The 18497-nt window shown below is 45.3% G+C and overlaps 1 protein-coding gene across 2 annotated transcripts in view; it reads right to left on the bottom strand.

Moving 5' to 3' along the window:
- PSME4 (proteasome activator subunit 4) overlaps nt 1-18497 on the bottom strand; it is a 107173-nt gene that overhangs the window by 15465 nt on the left and 73211 nt on the right. For both annotated transcript variants that reach the window (XM_069954213.1, XM_069954214.1), the window contains 12 exons: nt 16678-16740; nt 16310-16405; nt 16002-16133; nt 14397-14606; nt 12346-12482; nt 12112-12165; nt 11794-11923; nt 6257-6338; nt 5987-6140; nt 3373-3442; nt 2297-2422; nt 623-775 (listed from right to left, as the gene is read on the bottom strand). In XM_069954213.1, the coding sequence (XP_069810314.1) occupies nt 623-775; nt 2297-2422; nt 3373-3442; nt 5987-6140; nt 6257-6338; nt 11794-11923; nt 12112-12165; nt 12346-12482; nt 14397-14606; nt 16002-16133; nt 16310-16405; nt 16678-16740 (1407 nt within the window). The remainder of the gene's footprint in view (nt 1-622; nt 776-2296; nt 2423-3372; nt 3443-5986; nt 6141-6256; nt 6339-11793; nt 11924-12111; nt 12166-12345; nt 12483-14396; nt 14607-16001; nt 16134-16309; nt 16406-16677; nt 16741-18497) is intronic.

Here is an 18497-nt window from a genome sequence, read left to right as displayed (position 1 = left end):
GGTCCAGGAGCGGGACTTCGTGCACGGGGTACGTATAAGGGCCTTCAGGGTCAGCTGGGCTCTGCCCCGGCACGGGGGGTGACAGGTTCCCTTTAAGAAAACCCACGACAGTATGTAATACACTTACTAGAGCAAGCGAGCGCCGACCTGTCAGGTCAGCGCTTGCTTGTTCCTCGTTCCCTGCTCGCTGTGGGCACCGTTACATGCACCGACAGCGAGTGAGTGGGGAGTGCAGGGAGCTGCCCAGATGATCTTTAGATTGTCCGGGTGGCCCACAGGAGAGGGCGGCGGTCTGCTGCTGCGTCTCCTGTTACACAGGGAGACGGTCTATCATTATCAGGATTTTAGATCATGTTTTAAATCAACTATCAGCCAACATTGTGCATGTCAGCTGAACGTTGATTTAAAATGTGACCTGTTACATGATTCAATTATAGCCCGGAACAGCCGGTAATCGGCCAAGTGCAGCCGATAATCCCTTTGTGTATTAGTACCCTAAGACTGACAACAGCTACAGATGCTAGACTTCTCCCATCAAATGATCACTATACCAGCTTTGTTTTTAGAAGGGGCCACCATGCCTCTTTTACATATCACTTGTATCTGAAATGGCCAAACTTACCTTTTCAAACGTCCAATGCTTGGAGCCTCTGATCAACCCTGCAACTATTTCAGCCACACATCTCTGGGTGCTTTCGTGTGAGTCCTGCACCAAACGCTCCAGGTGGGGGGTGAGAACTGGCAGGAAAGCATCATCAAAGTTCCTGAAAAGACCCTGAAGAAAAGGAAAAATCTTTCATAAGTAACATTCACACATTTTCTTGTAGTGGATTCTGCTTTGTTTTATGAAGCGTGTATCCAGACTACCTAGGTCAGGGGTAGGGAACCTTGGCTCTCCAGCTGTTTCAACATTATAACTCCCATCATACCTTGACAGCCAAAGCTTTAGCTGCCCATGCATGATGGGAGTTGTAGTTTGCAACAGCTAGAGAGCCAGGGTTCCCTGCCCCTGACCTAGGTCCTAATATTCTAACAGAACACAGCATGAATGTCAATACAGCATGCAGAAAGCTTGTGTGTCGTCTTGGCTAAAGTATTCAGTACAGACAGCCTTGTTTTACGGTTTTTCTTGATCTTAGGGTCCTATTCCACGGGCTGATGGGGGCCCAATCAATAATGTAAACGAGCGCCGATCTGCTAGATCGACGCTTGTTTACTGGGCCTATTACAAGGCCCGATAATCGTTTAGCGAGGGCTGCAGGGACATTGTTACCGATTGTCCTTGCAGCCCTTGTTTAAACACCATACTTTACCCAACCGCGTTGCAGGTCTTCTCCTGCGCTCCTTCTTCCTCCCAGTCTCGTGCGCAGCAGCAGCTTCGGAGCGGCCGGTCTGAGATGACAGATCGCTCAGCTAATCACTGGCCACAGCGGTCCTGACCAGTGATTGGCTGAGCTGCCTGTCAGCTCAGACAGGCCGTTCCGAAGCTGCTGCTGCGCGCGGGATTGGGAGGAAGAAGGAGTGCAGGAGAAGCCCTGCAACATGCCTAGGTAAAGTATGGTGCTTGTGGAATTGCCGGTTGCCCGCCACGCACCGCTATTACACGTAGCGATGCGCGGTCGGTGCCTAACAATTATAGGTGCAAACCTATATGAACGATTAGCCGATAATCGTTGTCATCGGCTGATCGTGGTGTTTATTACACAGAACGATAATTGGCCAGATAAGGCCGATTCGGCCAATTATCGTTCCGTGTAATAGTACCCTTAGGGTGGCTGCACAAAGTGACAAACCTGCTGATTATGCTGCAGATTTCACTCCCAACTAGAGATGAGCGCAACTGGCGCATGCTTGAGTTGGATCACTCTGCATTTGAATAGCGGTGGCTAAAGAAGTTGGATGCAGCCCTAGGGAGCCCAGGAAAACATGGATTTCCAGACTAGACTCTCTAGGGCTGTATCCAACTTCTTCAGCCACTGGGATTCAAATGCCGAGTGATCCAACTCAAACATGCTCACACTTATCTCTACTCTCTACCTTAAAAGAAGTCTGCAGAAATCTGCAAATAATCGGCAGGTGGAAAATGTGCAGTATATTACAGTACCCGCACAATATAGCATATCTTCAGCTTCAGACCAGCATGTAAAATAAAATGTGAAAATAAACTCCCCTAATTGACTTTTCTTTCTTGTTAGATGTCACAGCGACAAATCCTGAACAGACCCACATCAGTGCAACTCCTGCTACATGTGAAAATACTCTAAAGAGAATGGAAATGAATGATCCTCAGATCTACCTTAAAAAGACAAAACCTGCGTGGGTTAAACTTGTCCTTCCCCTTCCGATCTTCTAAAGACAGAAATTTAATCAACTGCTCAATGAATTTTTCGTCAGTGAAGTGATCGTATATGATTTGTTCTGCCTGCAAGGAGAAAAAAAGAAATAGTCATATAAAAATAAACAGCGTATTGGCCCCTTAAAGGGGTAGTTATGCAAAAATGTACTTTTTTTTCTAAAAAACTGGTGCCAGAATGTGCAATAGAGTTGTAATTATTTCTATTAAACTATCTCTAGTCTTCCAGTACTTATCAGCTGCTATATGTCCTGTAGGAAGTGTTGTTTTCCTTCCAGGTTGACACAGTGCTCTCTGCTGCCACCTCTGTTTGTGTCAGGAACTGTCCAGAGCTGTAGAAAATCCCCTTAGTAAACCTCTCCTGCTCTCCAGACTGGAAAGCATACCATTTCCTGCAGGATATACAGCAGCTGATAAGAAGTAAATTTCACTTTCTGGCACCTGTTGATTTAAAGGAAGGGCCATAGCATACACTGCACAGATTTACTGTATCTTATCTGCCCACTGAATGGTCTGTTTGTAAGATGTAATGATGTAATTGTTCAGATTGAGCAGATAGCCGAGAGCTGTACAGTACACGCTGCTCCCACACACCCCGCTGCCATCACCTTTAACTAACATGGAGCTCAGATTCTACCGCCTCCTCACTCTGGACTATTACACAGATTGCTACGTGTTTTTTTCAGCAGAATAAAAAGTGTGTCTAATAATCTTAAAAAATACAGCATCATCACATAGAAGACCAGCATAGAGAGCTCAATATTTAATTCTACATGAAATGATTGAATTTACGCACAGGTGCAATATAGTCGCTGATTATATTTAATTACCCAAAAACAAATGGAGTTGGTGGTTTCCGAACTGGGGCAGAAAGGTAAGGAAGCCGAAGTAACCCTTCAATAGTAAAAGAACCAATTTGTGGCAACAACTCATAACGGATGAGTTCTGATGACAATCATTAAAACAAACCTCCTACACCCTATAGTATACAGTATTATAGTGTACATGTCTGTACTTACCTCTGACATTGCCTCCCTAGGTCTTCCAAGTGTTGGCTGCTGGTCAGAAGGTGCATACACCAACAAGGATCTAAACAGAAAATAATCATGGATCAGTATACAAGACTTTAATCTACACTGACAAAGCAGTCACTCTATTGATATTCAGTACTACAAAATTGATAGCCCAGAATAAGAGGGAGGGGGGTGGCTTCATGTAGCAAGAACAGCTCTGTACTTCTGATGGTGGCCGATTCTGGTATTACAGCTCACTATAGCTGTACCCTATTCAAGTGAACTGAATTGCAATAGCAGGTACAGCCACTGACAAAAACAAAGGGGCAAAGGTTCAAGACCTTTTAGACCTATTTTCTGTAGAACCCTTTTAATGGGGAAGCAGTTGACCAAAATTATTTTCAAATCAACTGGTGCCAGAAAGTGCCAGAGATTTGTAATTTACTTCTATTAAAAAATCTCAAGACTACCAGCACTCATCGGCTGCTGTATGTCCTGCAGGAAGTGTGTATTGTCTCTAGTCTAAAACAGTGCTCTTAGCTGACTCCTCTGTCCATGTCAGGAACTGTCAAGAATAGTAGCAAATCCCCACAAAAACCCTCTCCTGCTCTCCAGAATGGAAAAGATACCATTTCCCGCTGGACATACAGCAGCTGATAAGTAATGGAAGATTTGATATTTTTTAATAGAAATAAAATTACAAATCTCTGGCACCAGTTGATTTAAAAGAATGTTTTCTTGCTGAACTACCTCTTTAGGTCAAACTTTTTTATTGGCTTTTTAAAGAAAAAAAGTTTATTAATACAATTAATAAAGATTAAATGTTAAACATAAAGTGCAATATACACTGTTAAATGTACTTGATCATGTAAATCTCTTGACCTTAGAGAGATGGAGGTTGGACGAAACAGCAGCACATACAGTGGGGGAAAAAATTATTTAGTCAGTCACCAATAGTGCAAGTTCTCCCACTTAAAAAGATGAGAGGCGTCTGTAATTTACATCATAGGTAGACCTCAACTATGAGAGACAAAATGAGAAAACAAATCCCAAAAATCACATTGTCTGATTTTGTAAGAATTTATTTGCAAATTATGGTGGAAAATAAGTATTTGGTCACCTACAAACAATCAAGATTTCTGGCTCTCACAGACCTGTAACTTCTTCTTTAAGAGTCTCCTCTTTCCTCCACTCATTACCTGTAGTAATGGCACCTGTTTAAACTTGTTATCAGTATAAAGAGACACCTGTGCACACCCTCAAACAGTCAGACTCCAAACTCCACTATGGTGAAGACCAAAGAGCTGTCAAAGGACACCAGAAACAAAATTGTAGCCCTGCACCAGGCTGGGAAGACTGAATCTGCAATAGGCAACCAGCTTGGAGTGAAGAAATCAACTGAGGGAGCAATAATTAGAAAATGGAAGACATACAAGACCACTGATAATCTCCCTCGATCTGGGGCTCCACGCAAAATCTCACCCCGTGGGGTCAAAATGATCACAAGAACGGTGAGCATAAATCCCAGAACCACGCGAGGGGACCTAGTGAATGAACTGCAGAGAGCTGGGACCAATGTAACAAAGCCTACCATCAGTAACACACTACGCCGCCAGGGACTCAGATCCTGCAGCGCCAGACGTGTCCCACTGCTTAAGCCAGTACAGGTCTGGGCCCGTCTGAAGTTTGCTAGAGAGCATTTGGATGTTCCAAAAGAGTATTGGGAGAATGTCCTATGGTCTGATGAAACCAAAGTGGAACTGTTTGGTAGAAACACAACTTGTTGTGTTTGGAGGAAAAAGAATACTGAGTTGCATCCATCAAAGACCATACCTACTGTAAAGCATGGGGGTGGAAACATCATGCTTTGGGGCTGTTTCTCTGCAAAGGGGCCAGGACGACTGATCCGGGTACATGAAAGAATGAATGGGGCCATGTATTGTGAGATTTTGAGTGCAAACCTCCTTCCATCAGCAAGGGCATTGAAGATGAAACGTGGCTGGGTCTTTCAACATGACAATGATCCAAAGCACACCGCCAGGGCAACGAAGGAGTGGTTTCGTAAGAAGCATTTCAAGGTACTGGAGTGGCCTAGCCAGTCTCCAGATCTCAACCCTATAGAAAACCTTTGAAGGGAGTTGAAAGTCCGTGTTGCCAAGCGACAGCCCCAAAACATCACTGCTCTAGAGGAGATCTGCATGGAGGAATGGGCCAACATACCAACAACAGTGTGTGCCAACTTTGTGAAAACTTACAAAAAACGTTTGACCTCTGTCATTGCCAACAAAGGATATATAACAAAGTATTGAGATGAAATTTTGTTACTGACCAAATACTTATTTTCCACCATAATTTGCAAATAAATTCTTACAAAATCAGACAATATGATTTTCAGAATTTGTTTTCTCATTTTGTCTCCCATAGTTGAGGTCTACCTATGGTGTCAATTACAGACGCCTCTCATCTTTTTAAGTGGTGAAACTTGCACTATTGGTGACTGACTAAATAACTTTTTTTCCCCACTGTATAACTTCTCCAATATATATGATGCTAGCTAGATTACGTTTCTACTTAAGAATTTTTCGTGAACAAATAATCAAAACCCCCAATTTAAACTCACTTTGGCCAGGTGTAATAGCCCCAGTGGGTCTTCTCCACAAAACAGCTGGACCCCCACACTTCTTTTGTCTTTGGTAGACTGGCACTATTATAATGTATCCACAGATTGTCGGGTCTGTCTCCTCCCGTGATGGTGTCAGGTTTGCGACATTCACCTTTAACAAATGATCACAGTTATAGCATCAGTATTAGTATAATGACCCGTAATTGGAAGCTATGTGTAGTGTTTGGTGGGAAACCAATATCCAGTAACACAAACATTTCTACGTACTGATTTCGTATGGACAAATGGGCACTTTTATGTGAGGTCTCTTCAGCTGCTTTAGAATCCCAGCGACAGTAGAGATTGCCATCTGCAACATAAAAGGGAACATTAGAGAACTGGCCTATGAAGTGTATATAGCAATAAACAATGGAAAAACTGGTGGCAGTAAAGATTTGGAGTGTTTGCCAATACATGTATACTGGATAGGAGCCACTGTTGTGGGGTCCGCTGGCTATTTAACATTTTTTTCACAATGAGAACGGCCCGGTCAGCAGCAATTTTATTATTGTTAAAAATGCTGAAACTGCAACAGTACCCAATAAGTCAGCAGAGTACATGGCTACTGGTATATATGACAGCCGTGAATCTAATGCCAACACAGGCTTAAAGTGTCACTGGTGTATTTTTATTTTTTTTGCAGAAATCAATAGTACAGGCGATTTTAAGAAACTTTGTAATTGGGTTTATTAGGCAAATATGCCATTATCTGCATTCAAAAAGACTTTCCCAGGTCCCCCCCCCCCTCTGTCTCTCTCATTCACTGCTCATTATCAGTAAATCTCTACTCTTTTACATAAGTCGAACCCTGTGTAACCTATGGAGAGGGGAGGGGAGGAGGGAGATTAGTCGGCAGCAGAGAGCAGAGAACAAAGGATTACACAGCGAGACCTGTATGAAAGCCGTTATTCAGAGGTCAGAGAGGTGAGTGCTGAATTCAGAGGAGATTAGTGATGTCACGATACCAGAATTTTGAGTTCGATACCAATACTCGATTTTTTAGTTCGATACTCGATACCAGTTCCATAACTCGAAAAAAAATACAACCCCCCCCCCTTATAAGATCAGCACCCTCCTCTCCTGACATCCTCTGTGCTGCTGTGACCTCCCCATAGATCAGCACACTCCTCTCCTGACATCCTCTGTGCTGCTGGGACGCTGTGACCTCCCCTATAAGATCAGCCCCCTCCTTTCCTGACATCCTCTGTGCTGCTGTGACCTCCCCTATCGATCAGCACACTCCTCTCCTGACATCCTCTGTGCTGCTGTGACCTCTCATAAGATCAGCACACTCCTTCCTCTCCTGACATCCTCTGTGCTGCTGTGACCTCCCCTATAGATCAGCACCCTCCTCTCCGGACATCCTCTGTGCTGCTGGGACGCTGTGACCTCCCCTATAAGATGAGACCCCTCCTCTCCTGACATCCTCTGTGCTGCTGTGACCTCCCCTATCGATCAGCACACTCCTCTCCTGACATCCTCTGTGCGGCTGTGACCTCTCATAAGATCAGCACACTCCTTCCTCTCCTGACATCCTCTGTGCTGCTGTGACCTCCCCTATAGATCAGCACCCTCCTCTCCTGACATCCTCTGTGCTGCTGGGACGCCGTGACCTCCCCTATAAGATCAGACCCCTCCTCTCCTGACATCCTCTGTGCTGCTGTGACCTCCCCTATCGATCAGCACACTCCTCTCCTGGCATCCTCTGTGCTGCTGGGACCTCCCCTATCGATCAGCACACTCCTCTCCTGACATCCTCTGTGCTGCTGGGACCTCCCCTATCAATCAGCACACTCCTCTCCTGACATCCTCTGTGCTGCTGTGTCCTCCCCTATAAGATCAGCACCCTCATCTCCTGACATCCTCTGTGCTGCTGTGACCTCTCCTATAAGATCAGCCCCCTCCTTTCCTGACATCCTCTGTGCTGCTGTGACCTCCCTATAAGATCAGCACCCTCCTCTCCTGACATTCTCTGTGCTGCTGTGACCTCCCCTTTAAGATCAGCCCCCTCCTCTCCTGACATCCTCTGTGCAGCAAGGGTCCAAACATTGTGTTTATTGGGGACAGCATGGGGGGGGGGCAGTAGTGGATTATAATGTGGGCGGATTGACTGGGGGGGGGGGGGGTTGGGGTCCAGGTTGGGTGAACAGCCCAGGGCCCAGGGTACATTTAATCCGCCACTGGGTACAGACTACAACCCCCACACTGCAGGGAGGCACACTAAAGGGCAGGGATGTTTGCAATGTCTGCACACATCCCCTGCTCTCACTTACTGCGGTACCACTCAAAGCATGAGGCTTGTCAGAGCAGAGGGGAGGGGAGATTTGTAAAGGGAGTGGCCTCCGTTCCTCCTGCATATTCATGTTTGGTACTCAGGCCGGTCAGGAAGCGCAGCCACCGAGAGTGTGCATACATGAATATGCATAGGAACAGCGCCGCAGATGGACAGAGAGCGAGCCGGCATCAGAGCCTCACACTGAGAAGTGCAGCCCTAGAAACAGCTCCTCACACCGGCTGCTGCATTCCAGGAGGGACAGGAGGCTGAGGTGTGACAGGCTGCGGGTCATTAGCAGCGGGGGTCTGTTACACATAGTAGCCGACCCCACTGCTTCTGGAGAGGCTCAGGATGGGTCAGATGCCGCTGTCAGTTGTGACAGCGGCTTCTGCAGAGTTATATAGCTGGCACTAGCGATCGCTGTGTGCCGGCTATAACTTATCCCTGCAGTGAGCGGAGGAAGGGGCGGGCGGAGGAGGAGGAAGTGACACCAGGGGGCAGGGGGCTGTACTCAGAGAACATGGCCGGCGCTCTGCTAGCCGCCGGCTGTGTTCTCTGCTCTATACTTTATGTTAAGCTGCGTTATTAGGCAGCTTAATATAAAGTATCGATACCAGGAAATCCTGGTACCGAATCGTTTTTTTGCACGAAATATCGATAGTAGTATCGATATTTCGGTGCATCGTGCATCCCTAGAGGAGATAGCCGGTGATGTAGCTGTAAATTAACTCTGTTGTCCTGTTTTGGTGCCTCATCTCCCTCCTCCCCTCCCATCTCCATAGACAAGAATGAAGACAGGGGAGAGACAGGGAGAGCTTCAAACTGCTTTTTCATGATAAAAATGCATTTTTCAGCTAATAAACCCAATCACAAAGTTTCTTAAAATAGCCTGTACTACAAAAAAAAAATAATTATACGACAGTGAAACTTTATAGACTTTCTATAGAATTCACCTCCAAGGAGCAGCAAAGAGAAATAAAACTAAAAAAAAAAAAAAACTAATCGACATGTTACAATTCTTTTTATTTAAATGACAGTAACAATTTAAAGCTATACCAAGCACAGTGCAACCTTCAGTGATTGCTGTGGGGAATGGTCTGTCCTCCCCTCCTATAATATTGTGTACGAACTAGGCGACTACTGGGATACAGAGCACCATTACCTTCTCAGACAGAGGAAAGACTTCCAATCACTTGTATAGATCACTCCCTTGCCTCTACACTGCCCGATTAACCAAGCGGCTGTGCCGCACAAACAATCCCTGCATTGTTTGTGCGGCTATTTAAATACATTACTACTACTGCACATCCCGTTTATACAAGGCAGGGCCGGGACAAGGAGTTTTGGTGCCCTAGGCAAAGAGGGCAAATGGCGCCCCCCCCCCCCCCCCCACACACACACACACATGCACACTCTCACATACACACAAAAAAGACATATATACACATTTTTAAATACAATAAGTTCAGGTTCACACAAACATAAAATCTCGCTATTTGAATGCTGTTGAAGAAGATAGATGCATGGCTGCATCCATCTTCTCCAGCCACTAGGATTGTATTGTAGTAATAATTATGCAACTCTGTGCCCCATATAGTAGTTGGGCCAACCCCTATGCTCCCCTATATAATCCCCACATAGTGTATAATCCCCACACAGTATAGCCCCCACATAGTGTATAATCCCCACACAGTATAGCCCCCACATAGTGTATAATCACCACACAGTATAGCCCCCACATAGTGTATAATCCCCACACAGTATAGCCCCCACATAGTGTATAATCACCACACAGTATAGCCCCCACATAGTATAGTGCCCACACAGTATAGCCCCCACATAGTGTATAGCCCCCACACAGTGTATAATCCCCACATAGTGTAGCCCCCAGTGTATACCCCCACATAGTGTAGCCCCCACAGAGTATACCCCCCACATAATGTATCCCCCACAGTGTATACCCCACAATGTATACCCCCCACAGTGTATAACCCCCACATAGAGTATACCCCCAAATAGAGTGTATAGCCCCCACATAGTGTATAGCAGGGGTCCCCACACAGATACGGTATAGCTGCACCCACTATCAGCCGTATATGATGGAGCTGGGCAGTATGCTGCAGACTGGGGACTGAGGGAAAGGGGGCAGCTGCACTATAGTACAGTATAGGACTCCCCATGCTCTTTCAGGAGAAGGAGAGCATGCTGGGAGTACACAGTATGGAGGTGGGGGCGGAGCCTCGTACTGCCGAGATGGGGTTGCTTTCTGCCAGGGACAGAGAGACTATAGACAATGTGCAGGTGATCTGGACTCCTGGTAGCTGTGAGAGCAGCTCCTGAGCTGCAGTCTGTGGGTTTCCTGTACAGACAGCAGCTCCAGGACCAGGCTCTCCTGTGTGATCTGTGTCCTGGCTGCTCTGCCTCTGCGGTCTGCAGACTCACTTCCTGCTCACAGACTGAGAGGAAGAGAGGAGGGGCGGCGCCTGACACTGTCCGCTGATATCGTGATTGCGGTCTGCTCTCTGCACACACAGTATTAGGTTAGACAGATGAGGAGGATCATACACCTCATGGAGGGGGCATGTTGGCTGGGAGAGGCTGTGGGGGCGGGGATGGTCCCAGGCTGCAGGGACATGCCTGGGGGAAAGGACCTTTCTCCTTGCTGTGTCTCAGCAAGGCTGCTGCACAGAGGCTGAGTGAGTGAGCTGCTCCCCCGGGAATTAACCACCAGATGGCGCCCTAGGCCATCGCCTACCCCTGCCTACCCTTTGTCCCGGCCCTGATACAAGGGGGTGGGCAGCCGATAAACAATGACTTATAGGGCTGCTCAAAAGATGTCATCAGCCGTTGAGCGGGCGTTTTCCCGCTCTTTGGCAGTTTGCTTGCACTTTTTTATGGGGCAATTATCTGACGAATGAGTGTTTCTAACAACTCTTTGGTGATAACTGGCCTGTGTAAAAGGACCAATAGAGTTTATATACTATTGTACTGTGTAATTTATGGACAAATGTAGATTTAGTTCTTACTTTAAAACAAATGCACCATCAGGTACGTTCGCTTTAAGCATTGCCCATGGATAGAACAGCGCCGGCTGGGGAAGCAGGTGCCGCAGTCCTTTTTTTGAACTGCAGCTTGGTTCCCATGTATGGCGCCATTCTTTTTTCACGGGCACCGGGCCAGGGGGAAAGCACTGGAGGCGGGCCGGCCCCCCCCCCCCCGGTGGGAAAAGCCCCCCCCCCCCCCTATGATGCGGCTCCATTGATGCGTCATAGAGGGGCGGGCCTCTATTAGGCCGGCCTGCCTGCCTCCAGTGCTTCACCCCCAGCCCGGTGCCCATGAATAGAACGGTGCCCTACACACGAACAGCAGCACCGGCGTTGTTCTATTCATGGGCAATACTTAAAGCGAATGTACCTGATGCTTCATTCGCTTTAACCTTTATAACACCCACACCGGGCTTCGAATACTAAAGAGAAAAAAATGACTGTACCTTGCGCACAACCAGAGCATCATGATTCAGACACTGCACCAGGTATCTGATGGCAGGAAGAGGTAGGATGTAGTCATCTCTCAGGAGCAAGGACAAAAACCCAATCCCGATGTGTTCAAATTTCCAGGGACTGTAATGAGGTGTTAAAAGCAAATAAGTACAGGAAAATATACTGATGGCAAAGAAATAACAAGCACAATGAGATTTACTAAAGCAAACATCCGAGAATACTGGTGCAATCTGGCTTATATGCCTTGTACCACACTTAGGTTTTAATAATGTAAGAAAATAAGAAAGAAATTTTTAAAAGCTACTTACAGGTTTCTCTGAGTGACACAATCAAGTAACGCATCAAGTAAACCTTCATAGTTCCTAAAAAGTCAAGCAAAAAGATAGTGAAATGATGTTTTAGCTTCAACAAATAACACCATGGAATACATCCCAAACATGGTAATATATACCATAAGCATAAAAAATGGAAGATAGGCGCGCCAACCCAAAATGCAATGAATAAATAAATAAATGAAAAATCTCTGGAGAAATTCGACTCACCTTACAGACTCTGCGTTCTTTTCCTCTTGCCTCTTCAGAGATAGAGCTAGTAGGTCTGCTTGAGGCAGCTCAGCATTGATGGAGGGGCGCTGTGAATGTTGTAGCAGAACAGCAATCTCTATGCAACTCTCTGGGACCTTTGAATAAAACAGAACTTTTTATAATACCTGTGAGCCAAGTTTAAAATCATTTAGTTTGCTTCTAACTACTCAGCAGAAGACTGGGGTATCTATTGTATGATTGTTCACTTCATATTGATAAATACCACATATAGTTAGAAAATCAACATATATCTATCTGTATACGTTCTTGTTAAATGATCAGTGTCGTTTTAAACAACTTCCCTCCTTTTGAAAACCTGTTTGTATTCACTTAAATGAACAAAAAATTACTTCTTACCCAGAAAAACTGCTCTATTACCTAGGCATATCACTTCTCTGCCTGTCGTTAGGGAAAATCTGTCTCTGGCAACAGCTAGAGCAAGCCAAATTACAGGAAGTTTGGGCATGGTTTACCATGTACAGGAGAAGGTTCAAGCTGTGTACCTGCAAGCTGAGCCAGGCTGCCTGATAAAGGTGATCCACACTGTTGTCAAAGGTAAACCAAGGCTTCCTTCCAATAAAGTTCTCCCTTAAGGGTGGTATTCCACGGGCCGATCTGCTAGATTGGCGCTCGTTTACTGGGTCTATCCCACGGCCCGATTATCGGTAAACAAGGGCTGCAGGGACATCTTTACCGAGGTGCAGGGCTCCTCTTCTCCTGCTTCTCCCGGGTCCCGCACGCTCCTCCAGCGTCAGGGTGGCCTGTGTTGGCTGACAAGCCACTCAGCCAGTCACTGGCCGGGACCGTCAGCTGAGACAGGCCGTCCTGACGCTGGAGTGCACGGGACTTGGGGAGAAGAAGAAGAGGAGCCCTGCACCCTGCATAGGTAATGTTTATCGTCAGTCGCCGGCCGCGCACCGCTATTCCACGTAGCGGTGCGCGGTCGGCGCCCGACAAGTATAGGACCTAACCTAAATCAACGATCAGCCAATGACAACGATCAATGGCTGATTGTTGCCTCTATTCCACGAAGCGATAATCGGCCAAATCGGGCCGATACGGCCTATTATTGCTCAGTGGAATAGGGCCCTACATGTACCTACTGCAGTATGTCCACAATGCTGCAGTGTAATCTGCCTTTCCCACTCCCTTTAGCCTTTTAACAGCAACTGCAGAAGTTCAGAGCTTTGTATAACTTTTGTCTTGTTTCTTTAATTTTTGCTCACATCACATAAGCACCCTGCAAATCCAGTGCATCAGTAACCCCTTTTCCCTCCACATGCCATCTAGTACTGTAGTGTGTAAATCAGCATGGTACCAGCCTGTTCAGTCCAGTTCACTTTCTTCAGTACCATGTCATGGTACAGTATAACAAAATATGTGCTGTACTGTGATTGGCCAGAGAAGAAAGAGAAAGGAAGTCCAGGTACGTGTATTACTGGCAAATAGCCTAGCCCTTGGCCGCCCAATGAAATGTAGTGTAATACAAATAAGTGTCCCATGAAGGACACCCTCAAGGTAACAGTGGTAAGAGCACTTAAATCACCTTATCACTACGGTTGAGCGAGCTTGCTAAACTGTTCAGGTTCAGCAACGTTCTCTGAAACCAAATGGTCGGCATCTGACTCCTGGCGGCTAAAGAAGCTGGATTCTGCCCTATGGCTGTGTCCATGTTTCCCAGGACTCCCTAGGGCGGCATCCAACTTCTCCAGGTACTGGAAATAGAATGCAGAGCATTCAGGTTCTCAGAACCTTGCTAAACCCAAACAATTCGGTTACTTTATCGCCATCCTTTCTGTATTCCTCTGGTAATATGATAAAAAAATAAAACCCACTATAAATTTTTAGTGTTTTAAATTGCATGGTTTCTGCTCCCGATACAGCCGTAAAGCTCTACACTTACCTACCATAAGCAGACCACACACCTAAAAGCCATGCAATGTAAAGGGCAGACATTATGTCAATATAAACCAAAACAATACAAAACTCATATTGATGTCACTACTTACAGAAAAATCCAAGCCAATTGTTTCATACTGCCGATGGATCTTCTCAGCCAAATCGTCAAAAAGGCGAACAATAGAGGGCTTTTCTAGAGACATTACTTTGCTGAGACCTGATGAAACTATTGCCGGCCATGTCTGGACAATGCATTCCCAGTCATGAAGATTAGCTAGGCAGACTGCACCGTGGTTTCCAAGCAGACAATACAAGGCACCCTAAAAACAAAACATACTCGTGTAAGTCTTCTCATATCAGCAAAAACACTGACAGAAGTGATGACTCTAGAATGTTGCTGATCACTGTAAATCAAAAGACACACTGATCAGCCGATGGACGAGAAAAAGTTTTAGGTAATGGCTAACGCACAGCTGACGGCTGAATAAAGCAAGGGTGCAAGGACATCATTGACGAAGTCTGTGCAGTCCTGCTGTGCGATCATCGAGCCATATAATAGGCTCAATAAGCGAGCGCCGATCTACCAAATCAATGCTTGCTTACTCCACGCATTGGGTTGTCTAATACAGCCTTAAATCAATGTGTTAAGCAGATTAAGGAGCTTTAAAAGGGGTATGCTCACTCAAGCCAGTTATCTCCTCTTTACTAGATAGGATAAAGTTGTTGATCCTGCATCTGGGACCCCTGGCAATGCAGAGAACGCAGTGAAACTGTAGATCTGAATGAATAGAGCAAGCCGTGCACTTGTGGCCATCACTCCATGCATTCTCAAAAGGCCTTCAAAATAGAGAGGGTCCACATGTCCATAGAGAATTTATAAAACAGTGGCAGAACATGCCCCACTTATCCACAAGTTATCCCCCATCCTGTAGATTCTGAAGGATCCATTTGGGTTCACCCCCATGTCAAGTACATAGAATGGAAGCAAATTTTCAATTTCCCTGTGGCGCCACCACAGGCGAAATGAAGCATTACACAGTTCTCAGTGAAATCAATGGGTCCTTGTGAAAAAGGGATGTTCTTTAAAGGGGTACTCCAGCAAAAAGCTTTTTCCCAGCAATTGAAGCACATTACAAAAGTTATATAACTGTAATATGCTTCAATCACCTATCTGCCCCCCTTCCCTATCTTTTCCCTCCTCAACCCCCCCACCAGGAAGTGAAGTAAACTCGTTTTTACCTAATGACTGTTGACCCCAGGCCGCTGTGTGGCAGCCATTTTGTGACAATGACATCATCTGCATAGGCACAACTTCCTGGTTTGGATTTTCCTATGATGCACTTTGTCTCCTGTGTTGTCTAACTGACTCTGTAAAACTGTTAGATGGCTTACAGCTTGCTCAGCCAATCAGAGCTGAGCAATCCGAGTCATCTGACAAAGTGAGGCTGGCCTAACAGGGCTTAGACGCACCTCCCTCTTGATGATGTCATTGTCACAAAATGGCCACCACAGAAAAGCCTGGGGTCTACAGTCATTAGGTAAGAATGAGTTTACTTCACTTCCTGGTGGGCGATTGAGGGGGGAAAAATAAGGAAGGGGGGTGATTGAAGCCTATTACACAGTTATATAACTTTGTAATGTGTTTCAATTACAGGGAAAAAGCTTTTCGCTGGAGTACCCCTTTAAGTTCTCCATAATGGCAGACAAACGCTTACTTTGAACTGTTGCTGAGTCACATCTTGTCTGTCCGGACGCAGGTATTCAAGTACGAGAGGAATGATATCACGGCAGCAGAAATTATAGGTTCCCAGAGCTGTGAAGAACGCTTGTTGAGCTTTGCTCCTGACCTGTGCAACATCATTATTAGTTATATTAGCAACTGCTATGTACACAGTAATTTCACTTCAGACAAAAACAAACTTTAATATAGAACGGTTCAAAACTGGCATCTACTAAAAGCAGAACGCACGTTACTGCTCTCAAAGGCTTCTATGAGAAGGAATTATGGCTGCCCGCAACTTACCTGACCATAGGAGCTTGTCGAGAGACGCAGAAGGTCTCGCACCAAGTCCTGGTGCACTTTCTTGTATTCACATCCTTCTACAGTCAATGTTCTCAGCTATTAAAAGTAACATGTAATAGATATGACAATATAGACGATAGAGTTGACAACCCAGGCCTGATCTTGGGATGCAGTGAATTATATTTACTTACACAAATGAGATAACAATGGTTACAAACTACAATGAACTGATGGCAACATAGAAAAAAGCAAAACTGCAAATCATGATGGTATACAACTTGCCGAACTCAGATTCGGCTTCCAGGGTTTGCCGTGTGTTATCTATCTCACCATAGAAAAATGTCACCACTCCCTCCCCGGGTATTTACCTCATGCTGCAGCATGACTCTGTCAATTAGAAGCGCTCGGATGTGTCTCTTCTTCCCTTGAAGCTGAAAATAGAAAGAATAAAAGCTTGTAAGTCATGTTGAGCGAAACTGCAGAAAATTCTACAACACTACTAGTAATTAAAGGGGTAGTTCAACAAACTTTTTTTTTCTCTTTCAAATCCACTGGTCCCAGTAAGTGCCTGAGATTTGTAATCTACTTCTATTAAAAATCTCAAGTCTCCCAAGTACTTATCAGCTGCTGTATGTCCTGCAGGAAGTGGTGTATTCTTTCCAGTCTGACACAGTGCTCTCTGCTGCCACCTCTGTCCATGTCAGGAACTGTCCAGAGCAGTAGCAAATCCCTATAGAAAACCTTTCCTGCTCTGGACAGTTCCTATCTCAGAGGTGGCAGCAAAAAGCATTGTATAAGACTGGCAAGAATATAACACCCCATAGAAAACCTCTCCTGCTCTCTCTAAACTGGAAAGAATACCATTTTCTGCAGGACATACAGCATCTGACAAGTACTGGAAGACAGTACTCTGGTACTTGCTGAGACCAGTTGATTTGAAGAAAAAATATTTTTGGTGAACTACCCCTTTAAAAAACAAAAGAAATTACAATTCCTATCATGCCTGCAATGCTCTTGATGCTGGAATCTCTTTCTTTTTGGACTACTGCGTTCCTGGCTTGTCTCCAGGAGAAGTTCCCTGCATCTCTGATGGGGCCCTCAAGCCCAAGGTATTGTGACTATTCTCACAAGGCATAAATATGGTAATGGCAGTATAAAAACCTTTGACATATAATGGGAATTGTAGTTTTGTAACAGTTGGAGGGCTGTGAGTTTGACACCTGTGCTCTAAGAATGAGTATAGCTTTTCATATGCTGCTGCCCATGGTGAGACTAACAATTCATTTCATGCTTATTATCTATTCAGTCTCCTTCCCGCAGTTCTGAGCTGCTGCTTTCTGTTGAAGACACAGAAAACTGTGTGTGCGCTTTCCTCTCCGTCTCCCCCCTCCCTTCTGAGACGACAGATGTAAACAAGTCCATATCTGCAACTTTGTGATGCCGGGATAATCACAGTGAGTTCATCAGCAACTTGACCTCAGAATAACTCTCCCAGCATTACAAAGAAGCTACAAAGTTGCAGATACAGCCGGCCAAGGACTTGTTTACATCGGCTGTCAGCTATGAGAAGGGAAGAGGGGGAGATGGAGAGAAAAGCTCATACACAGTTTTCTGTGTCTTCAGCAAAAAGCAGCAGGTGAGAACTAGGGGAAGGAGACTGAATAGATAATAACAAATATGGAAGGAATTGTTAGTCTAACCATGGGCAGCACCATTAGAAAAGTTATATTTGAGTGGAAAACCCCTTTAATCAAATATTGAAATAGCATAGCAGGTAACACATATGACTTCTCCTGTGCAGACCAGGTGTCTGCATTGGACTTGTAAACACAAAAAAGGATCTTTGTAAAGAGGCAGACCAATAAAAACTCTCTCTGACATGTCAAAAGTTTATTTTCATGACACAATGGGGGAGATTTATCAAACATGGTGTAAAGTGAAACTGGCTCAGTTGCCCCTAGCAACCAATCAGATTCCACCTTTCATTTTCCAAAGAGTCTGTGAGGAATAAAAGGTGGAATCTGATTGGTTGCTAGGGGCAACTGTGCCAGTTTCACTTTACACCATGTTTGATAAATCTCCCCCATACACTTTACCAAAAGTTTTTTTCTTTTCTGTGACTTCTAATTGTCTGTATGTTCTATGCCGCAAAAATAAATAGTGATCGCTATTACCACATAATGTGTCA

The sequence above is a fragment of the Dendropsophus ebraccatus genome, chromosome 15 (genome assembly GCF_027789765.1).
Source record: "Dendropsophus ebraccatus isolate aDenEbr1 chromosome 15, aDenEbr1.pat, whole genome shotgun sequence".
NCBI lineage: Eukaryota > Metazoa > Chordata > Amphibia > Anura > Hylidae > Dendropsophus > Dendropsophus ebraccatus.
The sequence above is the reverse complement of the archived record's forward strand: the minus strand, read 5'-3'. Positions and strand labels throughout refer to the sequence as shown.